Source organism: Choloepus didactylus, chromosome 7 (assembly GCF_015220235.1).
Source record: "Choloepus didactylus isolate mChoDid1 chromosome 7, mChoDid1.pri, whole genome shotgun sequence".
Lineage (NCBI taxonomy): Eukaryota > Metazoa > Chordata > Mammalia > Pilosa > Megalonychidae > Choloepus > Choloepus didactylus.
In genome coordinates this window covers 66802855-66815346 of record NC_051313.1, presented here as the reverse complement: position 1 = coordinate 66815346, position 12492 = coordinate 66802855, and the positions used below count along the sequence as shown (strand labels likewise).

General features: G+C 35.4%; 1 protein-coding gene across 6 annotated transcripts in view; it reads right to left on the bottom strand.

Annotated features, from left to right (window-relative positions):
• The window catches only part of LOC119539673 (synaptotagmin binding cytoplasmic RNA interacting protein), a 28978-nt gene that overhangs the window by 7973 nt on the left and 8513 nt on the right, over nucleotides 1–12492 (bottom strand). For all 6 annotated transcript variants that reach the window (XM_037843362.1, XM_037843363.1, XM_037843364.1 and 3 more), the window contains 4 exons: nucleotides 5955–6090; nucleotides 4716–4921; nucleotides 3367–3516; nucleotides 2922–3043 (listed from right to left, as the gene is read on the bottom strand). In XM_037843362.1, the coding sequence (XP_037699290.1) occupies nucleotides 2922–3043; nucleotides 3367–3516; nucleotides 4716–4921; nucleotides 5955–6090 (614 nt within the window). The remainder of the gene's footprint in view (nucleotides 1–2921; nucleotides 3044–3366; nucleotides 3517–4715; nucleotides 4922–5954; nucleotides 6091–12492) is intronic.

The window sequence follows — 12492 nt, the reverse complement described above, 5'->3', positions numbered from 1 at the left end:
CTTGTAATAAAATGCTTTGTGGCCACGCTTAGGTTACCAACATTGCTTTTAGTATCAATCCCAAACAGGCATAGCTAACATGAGGGGAAAATAAAAAGCTTAAACAACCAAACCTATAAATCTTGGTTTCAAAAATAGTAACTGGAGACTAATCATAAAATTCAGCAAATGCTTGATACTATCTAAAATGACTACATACCTTTAAATATTGTAATTCATGTTTCCTGAAAGTACAGTACTATATAAGCATTAAGAATAGAACAATTTACAAAGTATTTGTCATTTTATGTGAACCCCACAATAATCCCATCAAAACAATCCTTCCTTAGAAAATAATTTACTCTTGGCTGTGTTTACTCAGCACTTATGTAATTTTATACTTAATTCATAAAGGCCCAGTTACCCCCCATTTTTCAAGTGACATAAAAATGTTACTTTATGTTCAATAGGTTCTCAGAACTTTTTTGTTGTGCTCTGCTAACTTACTAAGATAAATAAATAAATAATGGATCATCTTTTTCTGTCTCTAAATGGCCCGATGACCGCAGGGTAATGCAGTGATTCTCAATCAGAGATAATTAAGAATTTGGCAATGACTGAGACATTTTTAATTGTCATAACCATGGGAATAGGGGATGTTACTAGTATCTAGTGAGTAGAGGCCAGGGATGCTCTTAAACATCTTAAACAAGGCACAGGATAATTTTTTCCCCAGCCAAAAATTATCCAGCCCAAAATGTCAACAGAGCAGACACTGAGAAACCCTACTGGCTGGCGTAAGACTGCCTTCATTCAAATCCAACTCCATTATTCTACTCCAGTGACCAGTATGACTGATCTTGGGCAAGGAGATCTCTATGTCTCAGTTTCCTTATTTCAATGCAGGGAACAGAGTACCTAACTGAATTCACAAGGATGCCATGAGGAGTAAGAATGAAGTACTTCCGAACAAAGAGTACATGCTGAGTGTTTGAAAGTCAGCGGGTGACTGCAGCAAGTTGAAGTGCAAGAATCATAAGCAGTCATCTCTTAATTTGTTCTTTTTCAAATATTAACAGATACAATGGCATTCTTCTCCTTGAGTATCATCCTCCATCAAGTTACAACACTGTAAAACTGTAACTGCTTTAATAACATATCTAATATAATTGCCTGTATTCATACTCTGACACTAGTTTAATAAATCATAATCAATCGTCTTCCGAAAGAGATGAGAAAGTTATTTTTAGTGCATACAAGTTAGACTCGAGAGGGGTTTCAGAGATAGAGCATTAGCTCCCTCCTCAAAAGCTAGCTTTCTGTAGTCCTTTCCTTTTATACTACCAAACCTAAAAAAAACAAATGTCTCTTTAGCCTCAAAACAAGTATGGGTCACTCAGTTAATCATAGCACAAAAGGTCTTACATAATTTAGTCTGATTCCATCTTAGAGTTGTCTAACTGCACAGCCAACTAATTGCAAAAACTAGAATTATATCACATTCCTGATTCTGAAATAATAGAAATCTGCACAAGTGCCCCCTTCTTTTGTACCCCTGAAAGGGAAATGAACAGGAAATTGACCTTACATATAGCTAATTTCAGTGATTATTGTTCTTGCATCAAATAGCAATTACTCCTCTTTCACCTCAGAAATCAATCACCAACCAATTTTTACAAAGTGCTAACTTCACTCTCACACAACTAAAAGTTTCTTTCACTGGCTTATAGTGCAGGTTATTCTTTTATAGATCTTCTAAAAATGTCCCCCAGTTAATACACACCTACTTGTTTTCTCATCTTAATATTACATTATTAAAGTACATTAATTATACCCTCTTATTTCAGTTTTCAAAACCCTTGCCTAAACAAGAGACAGGACTCCCAGGGATGAGCTTGGCCCTGGCATTGTGGGATTGAGAATGCTGTCTTAACCAAAAAGGGTAAAACAAATGAAACAAAATAAAGCTTCAGTGGCTGAGAGATCTCAAATAAGAATGGAGGTCAACCTGGAGATTATTCTTACACATTACATACATATATTCTTTTTTAGTTTCTAGTGTATTAGAATAGCTACAAGGAAATACCTGATTCTGTTGAAGAGTACCAGCAGATTTGATATTTGATGACAACTGTATAACTACATAGCCTTTATCATGTGACTGCGTGATAGTGAAAACCTGGTGACTGACACTCACTTTAACCAGTGTGTGGGCAGATAAGTAATAAAATAATGACAAAAATATATAAATAATGGGGTAGGGGATATGGGATGGTTTGAGTGTTTTTCTTTTTTTATTTTCATAATTTTTTTTCTTTATTTTGGAGTAACGAGTATGTCTGAAAACTGACTGTGGCAATGAATGCACAACTATACTGTGAGCCACTGACTGTACACTTTGGATGGATTATATGATGTGTTAATATATTTCAATAAAATTGCATTTAAAAAGAAACCTTGCCTAGTGTATGAAATCTTTGGAGTGGCAACAAGTACAATATATTGGTTAAAAAAAAAACAAAAAAAAAAACAAGCCTCTTTGCAGCAAAGGAAGCAGTTTATAAAAAAATGGGATTTAATATTTTCTAACACTCTGGGAAAAGAACTCTCCACCTGTTAACCAAATATACTGTTGCAGATTTTGGACAGCTAATATTTTGAAACACGTTTTTCACAACACCTTCTGTAAAATATGGTAGGAAATATCCTAGATTAACTTTCACTTAGTTGAAACAAAATCCCAGTTATATAAGAATTATGATTATTTTCATAAATACAGTCAATAGCAAGAGTTAGGTAAACATTTCTTGAAATCCTTGGCATGACTCAAAGCTTTCAAATCAAGTCTTCTTTAAAAGCCATGTTATGGATTTGGTCGAACAGTTTGAACAGTTATTCTCAGTTAATACACCAACATCAAAATTTATACAAATTCCACTTACATTTGATTCTTTGCTGCTTGCCTCTGAGCTTTTCTTTCTTTCCTTTTCTGATCTGGTGGCTTTGCAAAAACAATTTCAATATTTTCTCCTTCCAAGTCTTTACCATTCATTTCTTCCATAGCCTTAAAAAAAAGGAGGGGGGGGGGGGTTATTCTTCAATATAAAAGCAGATCTTTCAAAGCAATGATTCATTTAAAGTTAAAAAAACTTTTATCAAATGTTAGAAAAATTATAGCCTAAATTAGTAAGAAAATAGGATCGTGAGTTAAATTTTATTTAAAGCTCAACCTCTTCTTGGCAAATCATAGAACTCACTAAACTAAGGCCTATAAAGTTGTCATAATTGGATTACATGGTCTCTTAAGTATCCTTCTTTTTTTAATATGTTCTGACTCTAGGATGACTAAAAATTATTAGTCTGATTTAAATGCCTCCAGTTGTTTACCTTGACAGCACCATCTCGCTCATCAAAATGAATGAAAGCATAATCTTTTAGTTTCTTCACTCGTTCCAGTTTCCCAAACTGACTAAATGCTTTTTCTAAAATCTCTTCCGTTACAGTATTGGCAAGGTTGCGTACAAACAGCACTTTCACCTGAAATTAAAAAAAAACAAACTCCCTACATATTTTTGAAGAGCTCCATTTCCATAATGCTTCCTCCCGCCCTTTATTGTTACATAAAGATAACTTGGCAAAGTTAACTTTCATCACAACCCATTACAATTGTGAAATACAGAAAAGGCAGACAACATGCTTGATGGTATTTTATTAAATTAGTAATTATTTTGCAATAAAATGGGGGCAAATATTTCTTAAACAATGTGAATACAGTGACAAGATAGCTGTTGACATTTTAACACTTAACACAGAGAGTCAAAACTAAGTCATCAGGACTGGCTTTTGAAATCCTAAAGGGAGGGGAGGGTGTTTCAAAATATTTTTAAGATAAATTCTCCCTTATATCCTAAAAACTCCTCAAAATGTGATTCGAAAATTTAACCCTTTGGCTAAGAAGCACTATCTCTCTCTTCTAAAATACTTGTAATAGCATTTGAGTTTTCTCATCTAAAGTGCTAAACAGATTGAGAATACTATAGGCCAGAGGTAAAAGAAATCCCAAATATCTACCGTCCTTTAATAATACTCAGTTCTCTTAGCAGTTCATAGTCCCCTTTTTGATTTAACTGAAATAATTATATTTGACATATTGCCTATAATGATTATGGCAGACGCTTAAAAGTAAAGTCAAAGGATCTAATAACAACTGCAAACTACACTATGAAAAGTAAAATGTTGACTTCAGATGTTTGTTCTCATAGGATATCTCAACTGACTGCGCTAATGCAGGATACCTAATAATAGCTAAACCTTGTAACTGCAGCAGCTCAGCTGGAGCCAGTACAGTTCACTATTTTTAGGAGTAAGACTTTAAATACAAAAACCATGCAAGCTAATGGCGCCATTCTCAAAAACTCAAAAAGCAGTTGTTCTTAGAATCCACACAAAAATGGAATTGAACCATCTCTACATCATGTGGGCTAATCATGAAGTCATAACCATTACGGCTTAGTATCCATGAATAAATTTCTACACATCCAGCTTCAAAATACATGGCTATTCTTATGAAGCTCTATTTCCTTAGCAAAGAACACTTGTCTCACCTTCAAAAACATGGTTTAAAAATATGTACACAATTCACTTTTTATAAGTCTTTCACTACCACCCTCCAAAGCCTCTCCTCACCCTTCATCCCACCAACCCCTCAAAAAAATTTTTAACTTGACTATCATTACCTTTGCCATAACCTCAGGATCAGGATCTTCTATAGGGTCAGCCCATTCAACAGTTCCAACATTTCCCCAGACTTTGACTTTACCACTCATTAACCTACGCCTTGCCTGTGCAGCTGTTTTGTGATCTTCATATTCAAGGAAACAAAAGCCTCTGTTTTTTTTCTTGTCATCCGGTTGGTGATATAAAATGACATCTGTAAGACCCTCTGAAAGTAAGCAACCATGCCAGGAAAATTAAGGTAAAATGAGGAGCAATAATGAGTAGATAAAAGGATTTATTTCTCTAAGATACTATTTAAATGCCAAAATAAAAAAAAAAAAATCTCTTCTTCACTGGCCACATTTACAAAGAACACTTAAAACCAGGCCCAATTAATTTACTTAATCCACTCTTCCCTCAATTTGTAATGAAATAGTACACTCAAGCTTTCCCAACACAGAAATGCCCAAGAAAATAAAATGTATTCTTTTTAATTAAACATAAGGTCTGTTCAGCTTCCATTAATCAAATCAGAGATAAATAAAAATTTTTACATAATTGTTTTAGGAAAATCACAGTAGAAAATTTTCTCATTATGCAGGTAAAGACTAAAATTCTTTTTAAGAATTCTTTTTAAAAATTCTTTTCTGGCTCTAGATACCAATGGCTTTGTATCAAATGAAACAAAATATTAGCATTGCCTAAGAATTTTGAATGTTCCTGAAGACTAACAGACTGATAATTTGTTTAACATTCTAGGTAAACAGAAATATTGTCTAATAAAAGCAGCCTATCATTTGGAAAATGCTATAAAAGATGTTTTACAGTACAAAGAAACTGCTATACATTGACGATGTACAGTATCTGCATATAGCAAGCGCTTATTATTCTTTTAATTTGGAAAATCAAATCATTACTCAAGCAAGTGTACTAAGAATGTGAACTAACACCTAGAAATCCTTCGTGTGTTTAAAAAAATACAATTTTTCGAAACAGAGGAAGCAAAGCAAAGATTTTGGAACAGAGTTCAAATCTCAGATGCATTCCTTACTAACTACACATAGCCTTCAGCAAGTTATTTCCCCTCCTCTTCATAACTGTTTCCTCATCTACAAAATGGGATTACCTACTTCATAAAGTTGTACTAAGCATTCAATGAGTCAATATATGCAATGTTTAGGACACTGATTGGCACAAAGAACTATGCTACTATCTTCATTATGAAAAGTTGTACCTCCTTCCACATAAATCCAACTTACCTGTTACTTTGCTAAATTCTTCAAGAATCTGTTCCTTGGTTTTACTCTTAGGAATAGAGCCCACAAAAAGCCTATTATTGGCAACCGAGATGCAGACACCAATATGTTTTCCAGAACGAATTTCATGATTATTATACTGAAGTGGGAAAAAACCAAGAGAGCACCATGTTTTAAAACTACTTACAATATCCTATAAGTGCTTAACATAGAAAATAAGCAAATCCCATGTACAAAAGCTAAATCTTTAACAAATTATAACAAATTAAAATTTCACCAGTATGTTTATCAAGAATTTTTATCCCTTTAAAAAATACAGCTCACTATGAGACACTGTAAATGGAAATTATAGTCTGGGAGATAGATATGAAGATTGCATTTACAAAACACACTAAATTAAGTTTACAAATTAAAATAAGGCAAAATTTATTGTGAAGCCCTTTAAATCTACAAAATTTCATAAACTAAAAAGGATCATGTCCACAGCAGCTTACTTATATTTAAAAAGTACTGAAAAAATGAAGTTTTGGCTTCACATATTCTATCTATAAAAGGTATTTGCTATTCCAAATCAGACCCTGCTCTTTCCCACATTTCGTTTTCATCATGCCTACAATAAAGTTAAGAATAAAAAAGACAATTAGATTCACTATGGTGAAAGCACAAAAACAACTATAAATTACAAAAAAGAATAATCTTAATTTTCAAGTAAATATACCCCATGGTAGGGTAAGAAAATGTAGAACAGAGGTAAAACCCAACCTGTCAAAATGACACATTTATTCATCAGTATTATTTACAAACCAAAGTTCAAAATTATCCAAGTTAACTGGAAAAGTGGATTATATGAATTACACCGTGTAAACTTAGAATTGAATCTTAGAACACAGCCTAACGTGGAAACAATAATTGTAGTAGTCCCTAGATTGTAAGCTCTTACAGCAGTTAACTCTATCCCTGAATTGTAAGGCCTATCTCTAAACTTTGAGATGCTCATCCCCTAGCGTATAACCTGATTGGTCTCTGGAACAATGCATATCTCTGAGACACCTGAAACTCAGAGCTAGAGCTCGGCAGATATGAATGTCAGTATTAGTGCATACAGCCACTGTCAAAAAAAAAAAAAAAAAAGAAGCTGAAAAAGAGCCTAGACTTCAATTAGTGATATGAATGAAGCAGGTCTGGTTAAGACCAGGGCAAGCCAGGCCAAAGGATAAAGGCTGAAACTGATTGTGTTTTAAAACTTCAACTTTCATAAGAGACCAAGGGAATAGATATCTATTTGGTACAGGATCTAAATTTTCTAAATGGTACAACTCTACAGTCAATTTGTTCAAACACCACAACTGCATGGAACTTTGAATAGGAAGTGAGATACGGTAGGTTAGTATAGGCTGGAGTGAAATAGTGACATATCCTAGAGTAATTTGGGCAGATAATAAAAAATATATTTACAGCCTCCTCCACCCCAGCCCCGAGGATCTGGAGGAAGGTGCGGATGTGTTGGACATCCTCACCTGGACTGGTGTTGATGTTGTCACAAACATTGGGACTGGCGGTTTGATGTGCGGAGCCCTCGAGCATGGGACTTGCCCTTATGAAGCTCATTACCACAAAGGAGTCTAAAGTTGTATGTAATGGTGCCTAAGAGTCTCCCCTTGAGTGCCTCTTTGTTGCTCAGATGTGGCCCTCTCTCTAACTGAGCCATCGACAGGTGAACTCGCTGCCCTCCCCGCTACGTGGGATCCGACTCCCAGGGGTGTAAATCTCCCTGGCAACGCAGAGTATGACTCCCGGGGATGAATGTGGACCTAGCATTGTGGGACTGAGAGTATCTTCTTGACCAAAAGGGGGATGCAAAATAAGACGAAACAGTTTCAGTGGCTGAGAGATTCCAAATGGAGTCAAGAGGTCACTCTGGTGGACATTCTTATGCACTATATAGGTAACACCTCTTAGGCTTTAATGTACTGGAATAGCTAAAAGTAAATACCTGAAACTACCAAACTCCAACCCAGCAGTTTGGACTCCTGAAGACAATTATGTAATAATGTAGATTACAAGGGGTGACAGTGTGACTGTGAAGACCTTGTGGATCACATCCCCTTTATCTAGTGTATGGATGAGTAGAGGAATGGGGATAAAAACTAAAGGACAAATGGGGTGGGATGGGGGGATGATTTGGGTGTTCTTTTTTCACTTTTATTTTTTATTCTTGTTCTGATTCTTTCTGATGTAAGGAAAATGTTCAGAGATAGATTGTGGTGATGAACGCATAACTATGTCATCATACTGTGGACAGTGGATTGTATATCATGGATGATTGTATGGTGTGTGAATGTATTTCAATAAAACTGAATTTAATAAAAAAAATCAAATTGCTGCTCTTTTTCACTTTAATTATTATTCTTGTTTTTTTTGTGTGTGTGGTAATGAAGGTTTCAGGGATTGACCTTGGTGATGAATGCACAACTATGTAATGGTACTGTGAACAATGAAATATACGATTTATTTGTATGACTGCATGGTATGTGAATACATCTCAATAAAATGAATATTAAAAAAAAATCAAATTGCATGCTAATAACATTGGTGGCAGTAGCCACAATAAATAATTACTCAATTCTTACACATCTGGCCTTGCAATCTATTTTATACATACATACAAGTAGAGCTATACAGAATATATAGCTATACAGAATAAAATAATAAAAACATATCAATTTCCTTTCAACTCACAGACCAGCCTAATGGCAAACAAACAAACAAACAAACAACATTCCTCTCCCTACTGATTATTCCCATTCTTGCATAATATTGTATACCCAGTATCTGAAACATACATAAACCAGCAAAGTGCCCTGGATTCCTCCCTTTCCCCTCTTCATCTCCAGATATTCAATTAAACATGAAGTCCAAATATATTACCTCCAATTCAGCATAGTTTCATTCTCTTTCTTCCCCACTGACAATTCAGGCTATCCAAGCCTATGGACATTCTCACCCCAGGCTTATCCATAAGCCAGAGATGTAACTTTTTTAAAATAAAATGATCACAATTTTTACCTACTGAAATCATGTAAGTCCATCCTAAAAACCCTGCCACTTCTCCTTTCTCTCCAAAATAGTTTATTACTTTACCTATTTACACCGGTTCTCAAACATGAACAAAAACAAATGCCTTCCCTGAAACTTCCCCCATCCAAATTCCTCTGCCTGCCTAGATATTGAGCTCTATCATTAAGTACTCTAAAATCCCTAAAAGCCTATAAATTTAGGTCAACAAGAGATTCTTCTATGCTAACACAGACTGGCAGTTCTCAGTGCAGCAATTCCCACCCTCCCAGGGACAAATGGCAATGTCTGAAGACATTTTGGTGGTTACAATTGTTTGTTTGTCCTACTACTGGAGATTAATGAGTACAGGCCAGAGAGGCTGCTAAACATCCTGCCATGCACCACACAGCCCACCAGCCCAAACTGTCAATAGTGCCAAAGCTGAGAAACCCTGATATTGACTTTGTCTTCTTACACAGTTTACACTGTATTTATGTCTTTCTCTTCTATTAAAGGCAGAAACACTCCCTTGCCTGGTAAGCAGCAGAGCTATAGTTGAATCTAGGAATGCATATGGGATTATGGTTACCTTTGATTTTATCCTTGAAGTCCCCTGTAAATCCCCTTTATAAATTAAAGGGTCTTATGAGAGTATAGTCTATCAATGGCTAAGACAAGTAAACTGTAACACCTTATTTTACAAAGTTAGCCTAAGAATGCAAATTGCTTTGAGACATGTAAATCCCTAGATTATGATCTACCATCAAATAATCAGTTGTAGTGACATATTAATTACTTTCAATTTGGTAATCTAGTTTGTAACACTAGGCGATGACTATAACAATTCAACCCAACAGAAAAAAGGAAGAAAATACAAAATGCTTAAAGGGAGAAATAGTTATCTTGGGGGTGACAAGATATGGTATAATATTCATTCCTTTTTTGTATCTTTTTAGTTTCTAAATGTTCTCAAGCAGGAGCTATTTACTATAAGAAAATTCCTAACAACAAAAAAATCTTGTGACAAATATTAGAATTCTTGGTTATGCCAAAAAAAAAAAAAAATGCTATTGAGAGCAACCAAAATTCTTTAAAGAAATCTAGAAGGGGAGACCAGAAAGAATGAAAGATTCCACAAAGGAAACAATATTCAGAGAAATAAAAGTAAGACAGCCAATCTGTAACGTAGCCAAACACTTCCATCAACACAGCCATATTAACAAGGCTGCTTTAAAGTCTTTATGAGTGTTTCCCTTGTTATCTACAGAAAGTTTCTTTCCTTCTCACCCATAATCACTGGTCCTGCTATGGTTACTCAGACCAGGGTAGGTAGAAGGTATGAGGATGGCTATGCTATAATCTCTTAATGCATTCCTAAGAACTTACAGCAGGATTTATGAAGTAAACTATTACTCATCTCCACCTATGATTTTTTTAATTAAAAAATATGAAACAATTATAGGTAAACCAGAGAGTAAAACTGGCTCCCCTATGAAAGTAAGACATTAAAGGAGCAAAAGTAAGGAGACCCTCTGTGCATACTCTCCAAATAAAGCAAGAAAAGTACCTGGAAATAAACATTTCCTAAAGCAATACCCCATCTACAGATTAAATGCATGTACCCATCCACCCCCCTCAACACACACATATTTGTATGTATACTGGAATTGCTTAACTTTCTCATTCTTTAGTATTTTAAAACCAAAAATAAACTTCTCATCCCAGCAAGTGGGATACATTACAAAAACAACTTGCTGCTCAGAGAGGTAAGGGGGTAATACCTAGTATTAAACTGTAGAATTTAGATGGATCAGATTGACTCAAGTCGGAAGCATTTTAGTAACAAAAAAGCAGGGTGAAATCACAGAGATGGAAATGAATGTGGCACGTTGAGGCATAAAATATTTCTTACCATTGAAATATGAGGCTGTTTTAACTGCTTCCAAATAAAGCTTGGTTATGTGTGGAAAAAAAAAAAAAAAACAACTTGTACTAAGCCTTAATGGGGCTCCTAATTTAATACTGATAAGCCATACTGTTAAAACAGTTTGAAAATCATCAGGACATAATGATGGTGTCCAAATGAACAAAGAAATTTGAAAAGATCTTTCAAACTCTAGGAAGATGGGCCCTATATGTTAAATCTAAGAACTCTAGCTTTCAGGTTTACCACCACAGTGAGGTGTCCAAATATAAAATATAAAATGAACTCTGGACTTTAGTCAATGCAGTTTGAGTATTTAAGAACACTAAAATATGAATTAAGCAGTCTGTAACATTCCTGTCATCTAGGCTCAAATTCTTAAGTCACTTTTTCCTTCCTTCCTAGTCCGTCACCAAATCCCCAGGAAGGTTAACAATCTCAGATTTAGAATCTGATCTAGAAATGGTTGCTCAGCCCTAACACAGCAGCAAAGCACCGCTACCTCCCAAACATGTCTACTTTTTAAACATTTCTTAATTAGAAAGTTCTTTATATTGAGCCAAAATCTACCTCCCTAAAAATTCTAGCTATCAATTCTATTTCTGCCCTTTGGGAGTCAAAGAATAAATCTATTCCCTCCCCCAAATGACAGCATTCCACATACTCACATGAAAATCTCATACCACCCCCCCCCCCCCGAGTTGTTTCTATGCCTGGCTAATCATTCCTTCCCTGACAATGGGAAACTAAAGTGCTTCAAAGGAAACAATGAACCCCTTAAAAAGAGTGACATCCATAACACAATATTGTAGGTGGAGAATGAGGTTGAGGAGCCTAGAATGAGCTGGAGACTATGACTAATCTTCCATTTCCAGACACCATGCCTCTATTACATGTAGTCCATGATTACCTTAACTTATTTGGCAATCACACCACACTGCTGACACACACCATGGCTTATAATTTACTTGTTAAATTAGTTGTGTATAGGATTCAGTTTCATCTTGCTGGGTGTGAACTATCCCAGACAATCAAAATCTTTTCAGATCCTGATTTTTGTCATCCAGGGCAATAATTACTGCATGCAGCTTCAAATCATCAAACGTTCCAAGGGCAGTCCAATTATGCCCTCATTTAAGTCACTGATCAGTAGAATAGAACCCATAGCACACCACTATCATTTTTCCCTTCAAAAGCTATAACCTTTCCTTTCTATTGATGCACCCTCTCACCCCAGCCCTTATTTCTTTTTCTATCCAACATCCTTCACCTTGCCACCCACACCACGGCTCAAAACTTTAATGTCACCCTGCAGTTTGGCCCAGCAAGTAATGACTTACCTTCTGGAGTTTTTATCTTCTACTTCCACAAAAAACACTGCCTCAACTAGATTCATCTATATTTTTCACTGTCCTACTCAAACCTCTTTACCACAAAGCCTTCTCCGAAATCCTAACCCAAAGAAATCTCTCTTCATCCTTCCTTTACTCTTTGCACCACTTGCTGACACTAAATAATTAGCTTCTCTAAAGCCAAAAACTGGATCAAACTACCTTATAC